The sequence below is a fragment of the Phocoena sinus genome, chromosome 9 (assembly GCF_008692025.1).
Source record: "Phocoena sinus isolate mPhoSin1 chromosome 9, mPhoSin1.pri, whole genome shotgun sequence".
Classification (NCBI taxonomy): Eukaryota; Metazoa; Chordata; class Mammalia; order Artiodactyla; family Phocoenidae; genus Phocoena; species Phocoena sinus.
The window spans coordinates 73,042,344-73,062,694 of NC_045771.1; the positions used below are offsets into that span (position 1 = coordinate 73,042,344).

Sequence of the window (20,351 nt, forward strand, 5' to 3'; positions counted from 1 at the left end):
CATGTCCCCTGCATTGGCAGGCGGACTCTCAACCACTGCGCCACCAGGGAAGCCCATCTCAAGTCTTATTTCAGACAGAATTACATTTGTTGCTATTTCTACATTTAATGTATAACCCATGTATTATTATCAAATGAGAAGAGGCAGGTTTTATAAACTATAAACTGATTCTTAAAATGAACTATTCCACTACACACCTATTAGAATGGCCAAAACCAGAACACTGACACACCAAACGTTGGCTAGAATGTGGAGCAATAGGAAGTCTCATTTACTGCTGGTGGGAATGCAAAACGGTACAGCCACTTTGGAAGGCACTTTGGCAGCTGCTTATAAAATTATTTATATTCTTGCCATACAGATGACCCAGCAATTGTGCTCCTTGATATTTACCCAAAGGAGATGAAAACTTAGGTCCACAGAAAAGCCTGCATATGAATGTTTATAGCAGCTTTATTCATAATTGCCATAACTTGGAAGCCAGCCAAGATGTCCTCCAGTGAGTGAATGGATTCATAAACTGTAGTACATGCAGACAATGGCATGTTATTCATCACTAAAAATAACTGATCAATCAAGCCATGGATGGACCTTGAAGGCATTTTTCTAAGAGAAATCAGTCAGACAGAGAAAGATAAATACTGTCTATTCTCATTCATGTATATGTGGAATCTTTAAAAAAAAAAAAAAAAAAAAAGCCAAACTCACAGAAACAGACAGTAGGGTGGTTACCAGGGACTAGGGATGGAGGAAATGGGGAGATGTTGATCAAATCGCACAAACTTCCAGTCACAGATGAATAGGTTCTGGGGATCTAGTGTACAGCACGGTGACTACAGTTAACAATAGTGTATTTATACACTTGGAAGTTTCTAAAAGAGTAGATCTTAAATATTCTCACCACACACACAAAATATGATTATGTGAGGTGATAGATGTGTTAACTAACCATATTGTGTAATAATTTTCCAATATATATATATATCAAATCATGTTGTACACAAACTTACACAATGTTATATGTCAATTATATCTCAATAAATCTGGAAAAAATTTTAAATAAATAATGAACTAGGAAGTGATGATGCTCAAGGCCAGAGAATTAAGCAGAGGTGAGGTCACGGAGGTCCTCAGACCTCAGGACATACGCAAAGGTGGTTAAAGTGGCTCAAGAATGAGTGAAAGGATGAGATTTCTATTTAGAGAGTTTTCTGGCAATGCAGTGTAATTCTGAGAGATTATATTAGATGCAGGGAGCTTATTTAGCAGGATACTATGGAAACCCTGTGGAGAAATACTGGCTTCCTAAGACTAGGAGAGTATCTTTGAGAATGGAAAGGGGGAATGGATTCCTATGTTTAGGTGTTAGAATCAAGGTATTTTGGAAATGGCTGATGTGTGAGGTGAAGGGAAGGAAAGAATTAAATATAATGCCTATGTCAGTGCCTTGATCCCTGCAAACTAGAGTACAGGGTTGGCTGGTTTGGGACATGTAGAGTTGGAGCTGCTATAGAACACTTAAGTAACTTGACGGATGGACAGATGGGTAGTCAGACCTACATTTGGAGTAGGAATTTTGATTTGGGAGTCATATAGATAGGAGTTGAAGACTTAGAAATGGATAAAACACCCAATGAGTGAAGAGGGCCCTGGACAGAAAGAACCCTGAGAATCACAGATATCTAATGAATTGGCAGAAGAAGCACTGACTACAATGAAGACTGCGTAGTAGTAACCGGAAGTCCGAGGAAAGGAAAACCAGGACAACATGGGATTCTATAATACAAGTTAAAATATACTTCAGGAAGGATGGAGTGGGCATCAATTAATTATAGAGAGGTTAAATAAAATATGATCTGTAAGATATGTTATATTTGGTATCTTATTTATTAAAATTTACCACCAGTAAAAACATAGGTGATTATAATGGTAATTATCATTATTATTTTTATTATCAGTACCATTATGTTACTATTAAGTTCTGACTAATTTTATTTTTAATTTTTATAATTTCAATTTTATAAACATTTTTATTCATTTAAACATTTTTGTCTCTTGAAGTAGAATGAACACTTTATAATTGAAAATAATCGTATATACTTCAAAATCCAAATAATAATATTCAGTAATTATCCGATGATAATCTAAAGATTTCTCTGGTGACAGTTAAATTTTAAAATATCAAATAGCTGTTATTCTAGAATTTATATTTAATTAGCTGACGTTCTTAGAATGTGTTATATTGTTTGTATAGTGATTTATTTTAAAATGCTGCAGAATAAACAGTATGCTGTGTCTAATTTACTTTAATCTAAACCTGGGGAGTGGTGTTTAGAGTTTTAAATTCCTAATTAAGAGTCAATGCTCTAAAGGTGGCTCTATAACACTATAAAGATGATTATCAAAACTTATCAGGAGTATGTTAATTAGCATCAAAGACGCCAGAAATAATTCAATGTGTTGTTAGCTGTAAAACTTTATGAAATATAAAAGCTTTGTTTTTAAATTAATGAAAAGAATAAGCTGATATTACCTTTTTTAATATACCAAAGTTGATATGCTAAAACACATCTAGAAATAAACTCATTCTCTGTGTAAACAAAATGCACAAATATTTTTAGAGCTAATTGACAATATTCTTTAGAGCGATGAATTAAAAATCAATTTCAGATTATGACTTTGTTGAATTCAGTGATGCTATAATTTAAATAAATTAAATGATAAATTATGTGTGTCCCCAAAATGTACATTAAGAAGCATAAACTTTTTCCAATTTGAAGGTAGCACTGTATATATTTTAGAGCGTGCACTACACCGTTTTTAATCTTGAATATCAATGGGATGTCTGAAAAATTTTGGAGTTAAGAAACCACATTCCTCATTTCTTCCTTCTCCCGGATCCTTAACTCTCACTCTAAGGAAACCAGAGTTATTTAGCCTTTATTGATAAGCAGGAGAAGTCCAGGTTAATGGAATCATTCTCAGTTGGTAAAAAGAAATAAGAAGAAAACATAACTCCCATAACTCTAACTTATACCTGTGACTTCCAGTAGAATTTCATGTTAACCACCCTAGAGGCTCCTGGAGAAAGCTATTACACATTCAGGGTTTTATGATCCTTAGTGCCAAAAGTTTTTCTACATCTAAAGCAAGTGCTTAACTGACAAAAATCATTAGAGCTACTTCCTCTTTTTCTATCTCCAGGCAACATGCTATACTCAGGAAGATGTTGTGTACTTAGTGATTATCATCTAGTTGCTCCCCTGCTTGTTATTCAGTGGACGGTGGTCATTGCTCATAGAAGTCTGACTCTAATGCTAGCTTGGAAACTCCAAATAAGGGGTGGGGGGAGCTGGGGTGGAGGTAATCCATCATTCCTATGGAGCTGTGGAAGGCGGCCAGGCAGAGGGCAGGTAGCAAACATCACAGAAGACAGTAGTTCATGTAGGGATGACAAGCTAGGTCCACAAGTTTTCTGGCAGAGAGAAAAGAGGCAACCAGCAGGCAAGCCAGAAATAGCATACCACAGACTGTAAGTGACTACACTGTGGATTTCTTAGAAAAATAAACTTGTAACAATTCATAGATCCAGGCAAATTTCGCCTTTGAAGGTTGTTAACAAGGGAGACCATGCACTTGTCGGAATGGTGTCATTGCCCAAAACCACTTGGGAATTTTTTTGGAAAAGTCTTCAGAACCTTTGGCATGATCATCTAGCTTTCCTTAATGGAAGCAGATTTCCATCTATTAATGTAATAGTTACCAAAGTTCCCCATAAACTACCTCAGAATTATCTAAAATACCTAGATGAATAGGAATTTCTGAGGTTAGGGCACAGGGATTTGCATTTTGTAGGCTTTTCAAGTTCTTAGTAAACTACTACATTAAATACAAGATGATTTGGTAAACAGAATGCGGCAGGGACAAATCAATGGCTCTGCAAAGTTATATAAAAATGGGTAATAGGTAGGTATATGTGGCTACAAAGGAATGAGATGGACTTTCCTGTCTTGTGTATAAGTTACATTAGACTTTTCCAGATGAAAATTCCCAACTGTTTTGAGCAACACTGTAATGGTAACATTTAGGTCATAGTCCTTCGGAAACTTTGAAGGTCCTTGAAAATATGTAAAATGAGATATGTCTATTTCAAAAAGAGTTTTATTTAAAGAGTCATACCTTGCAGTAAATTATTTTAAAACTTTTTAAGCCCTTGGCTGCATATTATTATAATATAAAAATATCATGTTTTTTCCCCCAGGAGATTTTGATGTATTCCCTTGTGTAGGGCCTAGGGCATGTTTTGTGGAGTATTACTATGTGCTCGCATTTAAAAGAGCAAGAGTTATTTTTTTCCAAATTTATAATAGTTTAATTTGAATGTGGCTTATTGAACAAGCTATACTTGCTTCCCTTCAAGATTCTGATACTTCCCCTGGAGGGAGTAATTTTTCCTGATTGGAAACACTGTCATACAGACAACGTGGGAGGGAAACTGAAAAGTAAACACTAATTTATATACATGACTTTTTTCTTACCCCTCCGGGCAAATGTTGTCAGTAAACTTAAAATACCCATCAAGGACAATGTTCCTGCTCAACTCACTGGAGGTACTGTTTAGCTAGAATTTTTCATGCCTACTGTGATCAAATTCATAAGATGATTATTTAATTTTCACTTTATTAAAGACAATAGGAGAACGTACCTCCTCTTTCTGAATTAAAAGTGTTGTCACTTAAGCAGTGGCAACAGGCAGTGTTCTTTTTTTCCTTATGTGAAAAGATAGTGGTATAAACTTAGAGAACAAAATTTCCAAAATTTACTTTTTTAGCAGTGTTGTCCCAGATGCTTGCTCCATCTTGAGTGTCCAAGTTCAGCTCAGGTTCCATCTTGGCATAAACAACAATATGAAATTTAATGACATCCAGGTGTGGAGACGGTTGCTACTCTCCTGGGAGTTGGAGACCTGATTGGCAAGTCTGAAAACAGTTTCTGAATTCCATGTATTTGCATTCTCTTCTTTCTGTTCAGCACAAGGAAACTGTGCTAAGGAAACTTTGTTAACATCTAATTTAAGAAGAGCTGGTAAATGGCATTCACAGAATGGGCAAGATAAATTGAAATCTTAAAGATCCCAGACAAAAAGATTCCAAGTTTGCTCCTTTGGACTTGGATGCTTGGGCTTGGACACTTGGGGAAAACTCACACCATGAGCATGCTGACTATGGAATCATGTGTGTCTCATCAAGATCTGGCTAGCTCAGCTGCATTTTGGGGCACATTAATGAGGGTTTTAGGAGGTCAGTTTAGTCTCTGGCATTCAAGTTGTTTATATTGCCTGATTTTCAATTTTCTTTAGACACACTTCATAATACTGTGTTCCTTGCAGCAGTTTCTAGTTAAGGTAAGAATTCCTCATACATTAATTTTTGTTTGTCTTGATGAGCTTAAGAATTAGATTATATATTATGATAGAAAGCATCTAAATAATGAACGAAGTTATGTTTTTTTTTAGTTGTTTTAACAAAGTAGAGAGCCTCCCCTCTACCCACCCTGCAAGAAAGAAACGTAAGCCACAAATGAAGGTGTCATAGCTGTCCATGAGGCTTCAGCTGTAAGTCAGAAAACCTGTTTCTAAATAATGGCAGTGGCTAGTGTCATGGATTTGGTTTGTACTTCATAGGGAAAAAGCAGGGAATAGGAAATGAATATGAGCTACCTATTTTCTAGCTGTACTGCAGATTCCTTAACATCCCTAACATCTTAGCAGCAAAGTTCTTATTTTCTCAGATGGGGCAGTGAGGGTATGGAAATTATCACCTCTTGAGTTCTAGAGGATAAGTCTGAACAGATACTGAGCAAAGACACTTTGCATTCCATCTTGTTTCTGACAATTTAAATGTAAAATTTTAAGAGGATTGAGGAGGAAGAATGACTGCCTTTGTTTAGGATGGTAAGAGGTCTAGGCTCCATCCCTCCAGAGGTAATGCTTAACCCCTACACCCTGAGACTATTATATATCTAATGATTTGCCTCTATGAGTGTGTGTGAGGGTGAGTCATGGCTCTTATTCCCTACACAGGCAAGGAATGGAGATAGTAAAGAAGGATCTCTGTCTTATTGGAGATGTATTTCTTCATACTAGTTTTGAGGCTCCCTAAATTATTCTTATCTCAGTTGTTTCTTTTTCTTTCTTTCTTTTTTAAACATAGTTCCTGTGTCATTTTATTTATTTATTTTTGGCTGTGTTGGGTCTTCGCTTCTGTGCGAGGGCTTTCTCTAGTTGCGGCAAGTGGGGGCCGCTCTTCGTCGCGGTGCGCAGGCCTCTCACTATCGCGGCCTCTCTTGTTGCGGAGCACAGGCTCCAGATGCGCAGGCTCAGTAGTTGTGGCTCACGGGCCTAGTTGCTCCGCGCCATGTGGGATCTTCCCAGACCAGGGATGGAACCCGTGTCCCCTGCATTGGCAGGTAGATTCTCAACCACTGTGCCACCAGGGAAGCCCAGTTGTTTCTTGAGAATAGGAAAAGATTGAAATTTATTTGAGGCTTAAAGTGAGACTCTGAGGCTGTATGTTTTTCCCACTAAAGTATTTAAGATGATGCATTTCTGACTCATTATCATGATTTTCACTATTACAACATCGAAATGACTTCTCTTTGTATCATCTAATCATCTATCACCTGAAAAGACCACAATTCTGAATCAGCAGAAAAGGGCCTTTTCTCCTCCTCCAGGACCGATGTATCATAACATCCTTCCCTACTGTGATACCTGACTTAGCTTGACCTGGAATTACTGTTCCCCATGCACTTGGTGGGATAATAACATTGTAGAAATGTTAAACAAACCACCAGGGGCTGAGCAGCTGTATCACTTGGGCCTTGGACCAGAGCTCTCATCCTTGGAAAAAATTACCTCCATAAAGTTATTGTCAACAAGTCCATTGAGATCTCAGTGCTGTTGCTTCTTGGCTGCTTCAAACTATTACAGTCCTGGAAACTAGGAGGTTAACCATTAAAAAAAAATACGTTATGAAAAAATAAAGCAAAGACAGAGAACTGAATGTGTAATATGATATCAAAATATTTGCATATCATATATCTGATAAAGGACTTGTATCCAAAATATACAAGGAACTCTTACAATTCACTAAGGAAATAACTAAAGACATAAACAAAGATCTCCCCAAAGAAGACAGACAGATGGTAAATAACTATATGAAAAAATGCTCAAAATAATTTGTTTTTAAGGAAATATAAATTAAAACAACAATGAGATGCCACCACACACCTACTGGAATGGTTAAATGCAAGAAATCGATACCAAGTGAAGGGAGGATTGCAGAGAGCTCATCCATTGCCGGTGGGCATGCAAAACTGTATAGCCACTTCAGAAGATAGTCTCTTAGGAAGCTGCACAAAGTCTCAGCATGCAATCCAGCAATTGTGCTCCTAGGTATTTACTCAAGCGAGCTGAAAACTTATGTCCACACAAAAACCTACACATGAATGTTTACAGCAGCTTTATTCATAATTGCTAAAAGCTCGGAGCAACCAAGATGTTCTTCAATAGGTGAATGGATAAACAAATGAGTACATCCATACAATATAATATAAATACAAAAAGAAATAAGCAGGGCTTCCCTGGTTGCGCAGTGGTTGAGAGTCCGTCTGCCGATGCAGGGGACGCGGGTTCGTGCCCCGGTCCGGGAAGATCCCACATGCCGCGGAGCGGCTGGGCCCGTGAGCCATGGCCGCTGAGCCTGCGCGTCCGGAGCCTCTGCTCCGCAACGGCAGAGGCCACGACAGTGAGAGGCCCGCATACCCAAAAAAAAAAAAAAAAAAAAAAAAAAAAAAGAAATAAGCTATTGTATTAGTAGTTAGGGTTTTCCAGATAAAAATAGGGTATCAATAGGATGTATACATATATGTGTGTGTGTGTGTATATATATATATTCAGAAGAATATATAACAGAAGGTAGAATTGGTTCAAACAATTATGAAGGCTCAGAAGTCCTTAGATTTGCAGTTGACAAGCTCAAGAAAATCAAAGTTTAGGTCAAGTCTGAGTCCAAGGGCCTGAAACTAGAACCAATGGTATGGGTTCCCGTCTGAAAGCCGGCAGACTTAAGATACAAGAAGAGCCCATGCAGTCAAAGGAGGTGGTTCCTGCTGACTGCATTCTGGATTCCAGCAGGAAGCCTGCCCATAAGCTGTGGGGAGAATGTATTTTGTATGATACTGAAGTGATGGCTACATGACACTGTGCATTTGTCAAAACTCATAGAACTTTATAGCAGAAAAAGTGTACCTTGGTGTAAAAACTTTGTTTTAAACCAAAATCACTTAGGAGATCAGATCCCAGGGAGGAATGCAGACTGTGATTTAAAACATCTGATTATATACAATATATGGCATAACCTCACTGAAGGGGTAGGAGAAAAGATGCTAACCTAAATAACTTTGGAAATGAGTGGAGGCTGTAAGACTTCATTTTATTATATCTATATAAACTGTATACAAGCACTGTTCTCTGGTTGAAAAAGTTGTTACTCAGAGAGGGTACGTGTTAACAAATAAAACAATTCAGAAATAATCCATTCCCAAATATTTCAGTCTCCCTTACACCTGCTCTTCTTTATGTTTTTGCTTTTGTCTTTTTTTTTCCCCACAGTGTGCTTACAATCTCCTAAAAGAGTAGATTACCCATTTACTTATTTATTAGGTTAACTGTCCATCGTTTCTCCTTATTCAGATTTGAGCTCTACAGAGTTAGGCATCTTGGGCCTAGATCATAGTAGGTTCTCAATAAATTCTGTTGAATCATTTTGAATTGAATAGAACATGCTTTGTTAAATATCAATATAATGTCCATTGGAGACACTACAGAAAAAATGGTTAATGTGGAAGCTCCAGAACCAGCTCAACTAGAAGTGAATCCTTCCTCCAATAGTTACTTGCTCTACGACCCTAGGAAAGTAACTTAAAATTCAGCTAGGGAAACTGCCATGGCATACAGTTAAAAAGCAGGTTCAAATATCACGAAATATCAAATAATCCTCATACCTATTTACTCAAATTTCATTTTCTTTGGGGAGTAAGACTAGAATTTTTTTTTTCTCTACCAGTAATTTTAGTGCTATTAAAGCCAATATTGAAGCACAGAGGAAAAAAATTCTACCACAAATGTGAAACATGCATCTCTATAGACTTTAAAAAATCTATTTTATTTACAATGAAAAGTACATAGACAGCCTGGAATCTTTGAGGGTGCAAGAAATAATGTTTTATTTCACTTTACCTACGTCAGAGTTCACAAAGCAGTATTTCTGCAAGAGCAGTGCAATGAGTAGATCAGTCAGCAAGGTTACTTGCTGAGTAAGGTTCCAAATAAAATTTTTTGTTGTTCTGATTTACTATACAGAGAGGACACCAACAGTACTGTGGGAATAATGGGTTGTTCTCCAAATTGGGCCCCTCTTGATAGTGATTATCATACATTAGAATGGGGGAAATCAAATGCCCAATTCTAATAAGTAAAGCATTAGCAGAAAATGATTGCTTTTCTACTAACCACTAAATTCTGAACACTGACTGCCAAAGATTTTATCTAATGTACTTAAACTAACTTATTTCTCTTAAAATAATTTAAAAAATGTGTCTGGTAAAGGGACTGTATTTCAGAACAGCAAAGCTTGTTTTAAGTATTTTCTAAACATCTAAGACATTTAAACATATTAAGTACCAAGAGTAGCTAAATTTGCTGAATTTCAAAAAATAGAAATGATTGTTATCTATTAGCTGGGCCTGAATGATAAGATAACCACAACCAAATGGAGAAGAACTAAACCTATGAAAACGGACTGACTGACGAATTCTCTTTAATGAAGCTTGATAGAGAAGAATTTTAGTAAAATATTAATTCACAATTAACCTGTTTTATTTACTTGCAAAGGTGAGCTAATGTTGCTATCATTTACAGGAGCAAAATAGTCTTTACATCATTATGCCACCATCTGTTTTTCTTCTAACTTTCCAAGACCCTTGCTCTTTGATTAGCCCAAACATAGTAGTAGCTTAGTGCAAGACAGTCCCAATGGTCATTTAATGTAGATAATAATCCTGAATGATTTTGGCTTCCATTAGGATGACCCATGATGCCATCATCTCTTGGGAGTTTGTTAACTAATAGTATCTCAGAAAGGAGCTATACTACAATCCAGATTCCTCAAATACTTCCTGAGTGGCCTGTACAACTATTCCCCAGACACTGAGACAGAAACTGGAGGTACAAGGTATGAAAATGAGAAATACATTCTATCTGTCCTTAGATTGCCCACAGTCTTGTAAATGAAACAGGCATGTAAAAAAATAATAACGATACAGTGTGATATAAAACAGAATAGTGTACAATGAATTTTACAGAGTGAAGATTGTGTTTAACAAATCAGGAGTCATGAAATCTTCAAAGAGAAACTTAAACATGTTTTAAATTGATAAGAGTTTTATAACCAACAGCCTGAGAATAGGCATTCCAGAGAATAAACAGCACTGACAAGGAATTGGAGGGGTATTCAGGGAAATACCAGTGTTTTGGTACTTCTAGAGCATAAGACCAGAGACAAGGCCAATACTCTAGAGTCATATATTTTTGGCGCTCTAAAAAAACATTACCTGGTTGGAAATAAGTCATGGAAGGTATCTGAACCTGAGAATGAGCAGAGAGGATTATGATCAGATCATCATTTCAGAGAACGCTCTGGCAGCAGTGGGGATGCTACGCCCTAGGGAAGTAAGGCCGAAAGCAGGTAAATTAAGAGTCCACAGCAATGGTGTGGTATCAGATGACAAGTGTTTGAACTAAAGTAATGAAAGTGGAGATGTAGAGAAAGCAGAAAATTTGAAATAAATTTAAGAAATTAAACTGACAGCTGGGGTGGATTACAGAGGAGAGAGAAATTCTAGAAGGACTCTTGGGAACTCTGTACTGTGTTAGTAAGGAATCGCTTTCTACTGCTAGTAACAGATACCAGAAATAACAGTGGTTAAAATAAGTAGCAGTTTATTTCTCTCTGCAATGAGCAGAATGCGGGTAGCATTCTCAGCCTAGATGACAGCCATGCAGTGTTAACAGAGACTCAGGCTCCTTCAACCTGCTGCTCCACCATCTGTTTTTCTTCTTCGTTAGATTTTGCATCGTCCAGGGTGGTTGCTGCAGCTCAAGTACCATTTCCATATACCACGCAGGGAGCAGAAAGTGGAAGACAAAATGAGCACAGCACAGCCTTTTCTCTCCCTTTTAAAAGGCTCACAGAATCCTCACCTAACAACTTCCACACTTATTTCTTTGGCCAGAACTTAGTAACATGGTCAAACCTGGTGGCAAGGGTGGCTGGGAAGTGTACTTTATCTGAACACTTTGCCACTCTGAATATATTTAATGTTGGGTTACCAAACAAGAAGGAGAAATGGGTATTAGAAGGACAATTACTTTCTTTGCAAGTGTCTTGTAACCAACAAGAAAAAGTATATAGTGAAAGAATATTATTAGGTGTGGGATAGAGTTGGGGAGAAGAGGAGTTAATGTATTTACTTTTGGATAAACTGAACATGGTACGCTGTTGGTCTTAGGGAATATATAATCGATATTGGTCAGGTGTACCAATGTCCAATGGAGAATTCAACTCTTGATTTAAAAGTAAAAGTACAGTTAGCTATATTGACTTGAGAGTCATCTTATAGTATGAAAATACAAAAGATAAGCCCAGTATTCCTGATCTCCTCCAAAGTACTAAAGCTGAAGACAGACATGAATTGCAACAACGGAGCCGGGTATAATAACCACATTTCAGTACATTTCTATACCTCCCTAGAGGGGTGGTTTTTCTTGAACTTGAACTGTCATAAGGAATATACAGAATATTCTCAAATACAAACCAGGCTGAGGTCAGTAATGTCTTCTGCTCTTACAAAGGTGTCATCACCGTGACCTTGGGTGAAACAGGATGCTTCTTCCTCTTTTGTTTTTATTTTGTTTTTTTTTAGGTTGTGTTATTCCTCCAGATTAATGAGAAATAGTCTTTCTACCTTTTTTAAAAATTTAAATAAAAGTATTTAAAGCACCTATTACTAAGCTCCAGGCACTGAAGAAAAGGAAAATCAAAAAAGGATCTATGTTACTTGACAAATGTGACTCAACTCATAACCTTTTATCAATCAGTATGGAAATGAAATTAGTAGCCTATTCCCCGACATCCACACTCTTGTCAGAAACTTTTCCAAATATATGACATGTAACAGCAAAGAAGAGTTACATCTCTGGCAGGTGTGGGAATTCCTGATTTTTTAATTTAACATCCCTCTATTTCAAAGAGTCAAAGCACTCTTTTTTTCCAAGTTGCATATTGGAGATAGATGAATATATATTGTATATTTATAGTTATATATTATGAAAGACCAAGCCTATAATTATAGAGATAATTTTCCAGTGGAAACTATAAGATATGAAGTTATAAACAGGTTTGGTTGAGTGTGCTCCTTATGGAACATGAAGCTTTGTATTATTTAAAAATTTTATAACAAAAATGCTTTTCATGTTAAGTTTTTGATAAGCTGCTTCAATAGACTAAATACAGTTTTGTTCTCTTTATAATGTCCTAATTTTCAAATACTTTCTTATTTTCTATAAACAAGGCTGATATAACAATTTTCAGATATCAAAGGTCAAAACTTGTTTAGGCTGGTTCCTAGATTGAAATCATTTAGTCTTTTAAAGATGTTTGGATTTACCTGAATAAGCTGAATTACTGATGAATCCAAATTCCATCTTACTGGCTTATTAAATTTTGAAAATGCAAGGAATTTTAATTTAAAAGTATTATTTTTTCCCTGGAAATGATTCCTCTCTATGCTAGGATTAAAATTCAATAGAACTGAGTTATTGACACTATAACTAGTGCTAATTTTCTGACATATTAATTAGTCTCTGTGAATGAGTTAATTAAAATGTGTGTAAGTTCTGTAATTCAAAATATAAAGATATTTTTCCAGCTGTACAAGATAAATGAATTCCTTTGCTTACTTTCTACTCTGTTTATTATTGACTTTAATAATATTGAACAACCTGGATATCCTTTAAAACAAGAGTGTCATTCTCGCATACTGGTAACTGGGTTTTACCAATCTTTTTAATAATATAATCACTTTGGTAACATCATACTCTAAGCTTTAATGCTGCAGTATTCAAGGAGTTAAATAGAATCCCTCTGTAAAATCGCTGATATAATTTGTAGCAGTAGTGTTTTTTAATCGCTATATAATTTCCCTCCTAAGTAAATTCTTTCTAATCCTCAGGACTACATTTCTAAATCCTTAGGACTACGCCTTTTGGAAAGGGATACTTTATTACTTATTAAATAGCTTTTCAAGAGCTTTTCCTCAAATAGATGATCAAACTAGATAAAATAGAAAAGGTCAAGAGAAAAATATTTTATTATACTCCTCAGCTATGAGCTCATGTGTTTATCCTTTACATAATTTTGGTTGAAAACGTTTTCATATTCTCAAATACATAGTTATCATCATGTAATTTAACAAAAATAATCCTAAATGATAATAAAATAGGTCTCAAAGTCCAGCCACATTTTAACTTCAGGTGAGTAGAGTGCTTAGTTTAATTTTATTGATTAATTCCATACTACCCTTTGGTTTCAAACCTTGTGATTAAAATGATCTATCAGCAATTTTATTGCTTTCTTGTCATAGTAACAAAAATTAAATATTAAACATAATTAACTTTTATTAACTAATTGAGGACTTAGTGTCATTATGCTATAGTTTTATGTAGTTATTCTCATGTAACTCATAAAGGGCACAGGTAAACTTTCATTACACCTATAAATGCCTGTATTTAAAAAAAAATTATTATATTAATTTGTTTCTTTTACATTTGTCCCTTTGGCCTAAAATTAAAGCTAAAAACCACTTCAGTAAAGTTCCTTGGTCACTGAGTTTGAGTACATTGGCATATGTAACTGCAAACAAAATAATAGCATATAGTTTATATACCTACAGTTCTGGAATAATTACATACTTAGATTGAAGGGAAAATGTCTATTCATCTTCTGCTGAGTTTTATCTTAATGACTTTTCCTTTTGTTTACTAGGGTGGAGTATTAATGATATTTGTTGATCTATTTCTGGATTATTTTTGTCTCTATTGAGATTCATCAACCTTCAGATCGTTTTACCAATATTTCTCATATTTCAAGCTTGTTCTGAAGTTACCGGAAATGTAACAGCTAGACATTTGATTTTGAATGTCCGAAATCCTGCCTTGTCATACAAAAAAGACTCAAGGAGAAATTAGCTGATCACATATAATAACATATTATACTGCAGAAGAGGGAAAATCAATATACATAAATGCAAGACTTTTACACAACAGATAGGTCCTGGAAGGACTAATTTGCTAAAAGAGAAAGCAACACAAGAATAGCCATCAGCTGAGTACAGCACTTGAATTTCATTGCAGTCTTTTCTTGATACTGTATCTGCTACTATAATTGGAAGTAGAACTATCAGGGTTCAGAATTTTCCTTCTGACAGAAGCCTTTTTGACATTTATGTTCATTCCACCTGAACTATATGCTTCTGCTTCAGTTGCTGCAATGCTTGCAAATAGCTTTCAAACAGCTCTTCGTTCACTGGGCCTCAAATATAATGCTTTAAAATATTTTGAGCAAAAAACAGCATTGTGTTTTGTTTTTATCTTCATTTAGAATGTAAAGTATCATTTTTGGAGTCAGTTAGGGTACATAGTTCCAGGAATTTTTTTTACTTATTTTCCCCAACTCCCAGTTCTTTTGAATCAATTACTCCTCCGATTATGCAGCATCCTCATTACAAGATCATCACAAGGGAAAACAATTTGATCCTATTAGAATCCACAGATTCAAAACAGGAAACGCTGTGTTGAGTAAGTAAAAGATTATGTGTTGGGCTATTTTTCATGCGTATAGGCAGTACACATTTTCAGCCTTTTACAAACGAAACCATAGACATGAGAAGATGAAATCAGCTTCCTTTGAGTCTTTTAGTAATCAAGCAGTTTTCATATATTAAGTGCATGCCTAAAGAAAAACAACGCCTTTAAAAACTTCTGTGCATTGGGCATACAGTGAGACTGTGCAGGCATTTTCTGAGAATCAACCGAAAGAGCGAATATAACGCTTCATGATATTAAAATATTGCCGGCTTTTCTTCCAGGGCAGAGAAAGGAAAAAGTAAAATCATCATACAACAAATATTTGAAATTGGAGTTGATGAAAAAGTCAAGAATTGTGAGTGCTCTCTAGCATGTTTTTCAAGTTAGGATTTTAATTCCATTTGACATCGAACTTTCCTCCTTCCTAAATTCCCTTATATTTATCATATAAATGTGAAATAAAAGAATAACTATCATATTTGAAAGTGTAGAAGACTAACAATTAAAACGTGGAAGGCCTGAAATGATGAAGATAAAGTATTGATTATAAAGATGCTTACAATTAAAACATAACTGGAATGAATTAGCAAACATGTAAATGCAAGTACAAAATATAAATCCTTTGTGTGTGTGTGGTTTTTTTTTTGCAAAGTACTGATCTAATTTGCCATCGTGTTTTTAAGATGAGTATTTGCTGTGAATGGCCCTACATTTGTTTAATGACTTTCCCTTACTGGAAACTAATAAACATTTTAGATTATTTCTGCTATCTCAGTTATGCCTCAGAAGGTAACAGGAGTGGAGTTATAGATGTTTTATTTATGGCTTTCTGAAGGAACCCACTCCCTGGGATCTGTAGAATTAATATAATCCTAGGTCATCTCAAAGATAATGCTGTGCTTGTAGGCCAAGGATGGAGACTACAGAAGGACCAGATAAAAGGAAAGTTATACACCTTTGACCTTATTTAATGGAATCTCGTTGGACTGTAGTGATAGGAAGAGCCAACATTGAAATGATGCTGGAAAGTATTTTGTAATATCAAGGCTTTAAAAATCTTTTCTTGCCTTTTCCTCATGGAATGAAAATTACCATGTGACCCATAAAATCCCTTAGAGTTTACTTGTCTGTATCTGGTTCATAATACGTGGAACACCAAGCAGTCACTGCTACATGGACAGGTAGGAGAAAACAGTGAGGGGCAGAAACTGTGAGCAACTTTTGCAGGATGCGGGGGACACAGACGATCTTGACTGCATGTAAGATTGTGGGACTGCCCCAGTCCTGGAAGAAGAATACCTGTCTGCCTCAGGTATACTACCTGCATAGTCAGGCAACCAATCAGAAATGGAGAGACTCCTCAGTCTGCTTCTTAGCTGTCCTAACTATATACGCCCTCTCCATACCACACAAGCAATACAAACTACCCAATAAAACTACAGAAAGGAGAAATTTTCCTCTTTCCCTTTTGATAAGAACTACTCTTTAACAGAAACCCACATAACATCTAACATCTAACTTACATGACAATAACAAAATTTTAGACTTTTCTTCATGAAGATTAAGAAAGCAATGAGAAAAAAAAAGGCCAAACCAATCATTTTAAACTGACCTGATCCAGCTGGCTAGTCAATATTCGGTGGCCTTTGGAGATCAGAGTTGAGTGTATACTGCATGGCATCTGGTTATCAGGTGGTCTGTTAAAATAAAAGTAAGTTTAGACCAAATATGCCAATGGACCACATTTATTAACAGGAAGATACAAAACATCATACAAGTTCTTGCAAACGTGGGGATATATCTTCTGTCCTCAGGCACACTGACAAGAATGCAGACACACGTGACAGCAGAATCAGCCTAGCTTTAGTTGAGTTTGACTACGCAGTCCTCTACACAGTAAGAGAGACCTTGCACCGTGTGTCTAGTATCATGTTTTACTCCAAAGATGTTCAGCACCTGGACAAACAGGATATTTACATATTGTTCATGCCAGAGATATGCTGCCATTCCGATGACCTGCATATCTTGAGTGTCACTAAAATTCAGCAAACTAATTTCCCACAGTCTTTACTGTGATGTTCCCTCCGGGGTACAGTTAAATAATGTCATTTGAAACCCTTTGCTGGTGAAGCCGTGTGCTTAGCTGCTTCAATCCCTAACTACCTGGGCCTCCACACATGTACTCCACTGTTTTGCCACAGAACTTTGAAATAAATGACCAATATAATATTTATTATACAAAGATTACACAGTATAAAAGAGGAGAAATGTATTCTGAGTAACCAAATGAAATAAATCCAAAGAAGGGAGAAAATTAATAATAAACACTTTATAATATCAGGGAGATCGAAGGGTAAATTAAATCTATCACAGAGAATCATCTAAGATCAAGAAATAGAGCCCATCGAAAAACCGAATTATCAAATTTAAATGTGCAATGGAGACCTTGAAGAACTGATAAGATACTATGGAAAATTAAGGCCATGAATTACAAGGGCAGTTAGAGGAATTCTCCCAGAACACAGCAGAAAAGAACAAAGAGAGAAACAAAAGGAAGAAAAGAGAAAAGATGAGAAATTCAATATACATGTAATATGAAGTCCAGAATATAAATACAATTTCTAATATTTAGGGAATCCAAAACTGCCAGTTCCATTATTTATTCAACAGTTATTCATGCTTATAATTAGACCAAAGTCATTTAATTTTAATGCAGAATTTGAATAATGGTTGTCACTCTAGATACATATTGTCCAATATGGTAGCCACATGCCATGATTAGCAACTGAGCACTTGAAATATGTCTAGTCTAAATTGATACGTGTTGTAAATGTAAAATCCACACTGATTTTGAAGACTGAGTATAAAGCAAGAATATAAAATATCTACTTAATTTTTAAAACATTTATTACATGTTGAAATAATTGTTTGATATGTTGAGTTAAATAATAAAATGTATTACTATAATTTATTCATCTGTTACTTTTTCATTGTATCCATTAGAAAATATTTTTATTGGATTGTGCTGCTCTAGACAATACTAACTTACCTTAGAAACAATTTGTTACATTTATTTAGAATTACTTTCAAAACCTTGGGGCACATACCTAGGAAACTTTAGAAGCAAATCTCACTTAACTGTGGACTGGATCTTGGAAAACAGTCAAAAGGCATTTTGAACAAAGTCTGTTAAGTGAGGTGGAAATAAAATTGGACAACACACTAGCAGTCAAAAACAAGGTTCCACAACTAAATATTGGATCTTCTAATTTTGGGTGATTCATTAATTGGATTGTAGTATATCTCTTCAGGCTTCAATTCCCTTTTCTATAAAATGAGAAGTTTCTACTAGGATATTTAAAGGCTCCTTCAGTTCTCTTTGTAATTTTGTTAATCATTTCACATTAGCCTTAATGGTATAAGATTGTGGATTTGGTTTTGGAATCTGCTGAAATACCTAAGGAATTATGTTCGCCATGTTCAAATCTATTAATGGCACTATTCTCCACTGAGAATAGAGACTTTAACCATCATAATACAAGCCCACTAAGGAAAACATTTCCTACTATTTCTTTCCTCTTGTGTGTTTGATTTCACTGGGCCCTTTCTTTGTAAATGAAATAAATGGATGTTTAAAGGTTTACTTATAATCAAACACTAAACTTAAATTCACCCCTATAATGACTCTTTAGGTTTCATAAAATAGTTTCTACAATTTTCCTTTTATTTTTTAACAATTTTGATTAATAAAAGGCATTTCGTTGCATTTGATTTATTGAGCCTTTATAGTTATACTCCTCTTTGCCTTATATTTTGTTAATTTTTTCTTTAATAACTTTATAAACACTTCAGTAAGAACTGAAAGTAATACAATCATTTCAGCTGGTATTTAGAGAAAGCCTTTCAAAACCAAATGAATGGATTTTAAAGGTAATACATCCTTTGGTCTTTTTCCATGTGGTTCTGGCCGAGTTTGTAATAGGAAAATAAAATTCTTTCACTGCAAGTGTATCTGTTATGTCTCTGAGCAGGAATGTGCTTTTTAATGAAATACTGAACGTGTATATGCTGTTCTAGTCAAATAACCTAAGGATAAAAATAGGTATTTGGTCATAACCTCAAGTGCTCTGAAGTTTTCTCCTCCATTTTCAATGAAGTCTACTACAATCACATTTTTTCAAGAACTGTAGGGAAAATGCTGTTTTCTTTAGATACTCTGCGTGTGGTTTACGTGTTTTGGGCTGATGCGAGGTATTTTCATACGGCCTCCACTGGATAACATGAAGTCCGTCCACACTGAATAAAAATGATCAAAGCCATTTGTTAATTAATTAATTAATTAAATCAGTTAATTGTGGATACAGTAATGGGCATTGTACCTGTGACCTACGATTCTCAAATCCTGAAGACCAATTTCAGTTCTATCTCTACGTGGTCATTAAGCAAATTGGGAAAACAATTCTTAGCACACAGTAAGGGCTCACACAATATTTCTTGAATTGAATGAATCACTGAACCCTGATGTAATAACATAAATAACTAATGTTTATTAAGTGCCTGTTCTATGCCAGACAATGTGTAAGAACATGCTGTAGTTTAATACTCATAACAACTCTGTAAGTTATATATTATCCCAAATTGGTAAATGAGGAAAGGTGGCTCAGAGAAGTTGGGCAACTGACTACGGCCACACAGCTAGTAAATTATGGTGCTGGGATTTGGACCCAGGTCCAAAGAACTACAAAGACTGTCCTATGACACTGTCACCTGAACACCATTTTTAAACCTGTGGTGTTTTGTCAAGACACAGCCAGGTATTGTCCAGCTGGCTGTAAATCTCACTGTAAGCATATAGGGTTGAGAATAAAATGTGATCACCAAAATGGGGCAGGCAGTGAAGAATGGACCCAAAGCAAGTTCAGTACCCCAGGCAGGCCATTTTATCCAATGTTAGTGATCATGAAATGATGACACTGATTTTACAGCTTACATAATTGAACATGCATAAGAAATATACTGCATCACTTTTCTATTGCTGCTCTAACAAAAGACCACAAACTTGGTGGCTTAAAACAACATAAATTTATTACCTTACAGTTCTTTGGGTTAGAAGTCCTAAAATCAAAGTGTCAGCTCCATTTCTTTGTGGAGGCTGTAGGCTCTGACTCTCCAGCTTCTAGAGGCTGCCCTGCATTCCTTGGCTTGTGACCCCCTTTCTCCATCTTAAAGGCCAGCAGCAGTGGTTTGAGACCTTCTCATATTTATCATTCTGACCTTGTTTCCATTGTCACATATCTTTCTCTGATTTCTTCTGCCTCCTTTCTCCACTTTTAAAGCCCCTTGAGATTACACTGGGCCCGTCTGG

At 35.7% G+C, this 20,351-nt stretch overlaps 1 protein-coding gene across 2 annotated transcripts in view; it reads right to left on the bottom strand.

Moving 5' to 3' along the window:
• Window positions 1-20,351, bottom strand: part of TMEM196 (transmembrane protein 196) — a 200,018-nt gene that overhangs the window by 86,209 nt on the left and 93,458 nt on the right. For both annotated transcript variants that reach the window (XM_032643248.1, XM_032643247.1), the window contains exon 3: window positions 16,599-16,683. In XM_032643248.1, coding sequence (XP_032499139.1) covers window positions 16,599-16,683 — 85 coding nt within the window. The remainder of the gene's footprint in view (window positions 1-16,598; window positions 16,684-20,351) is intronic.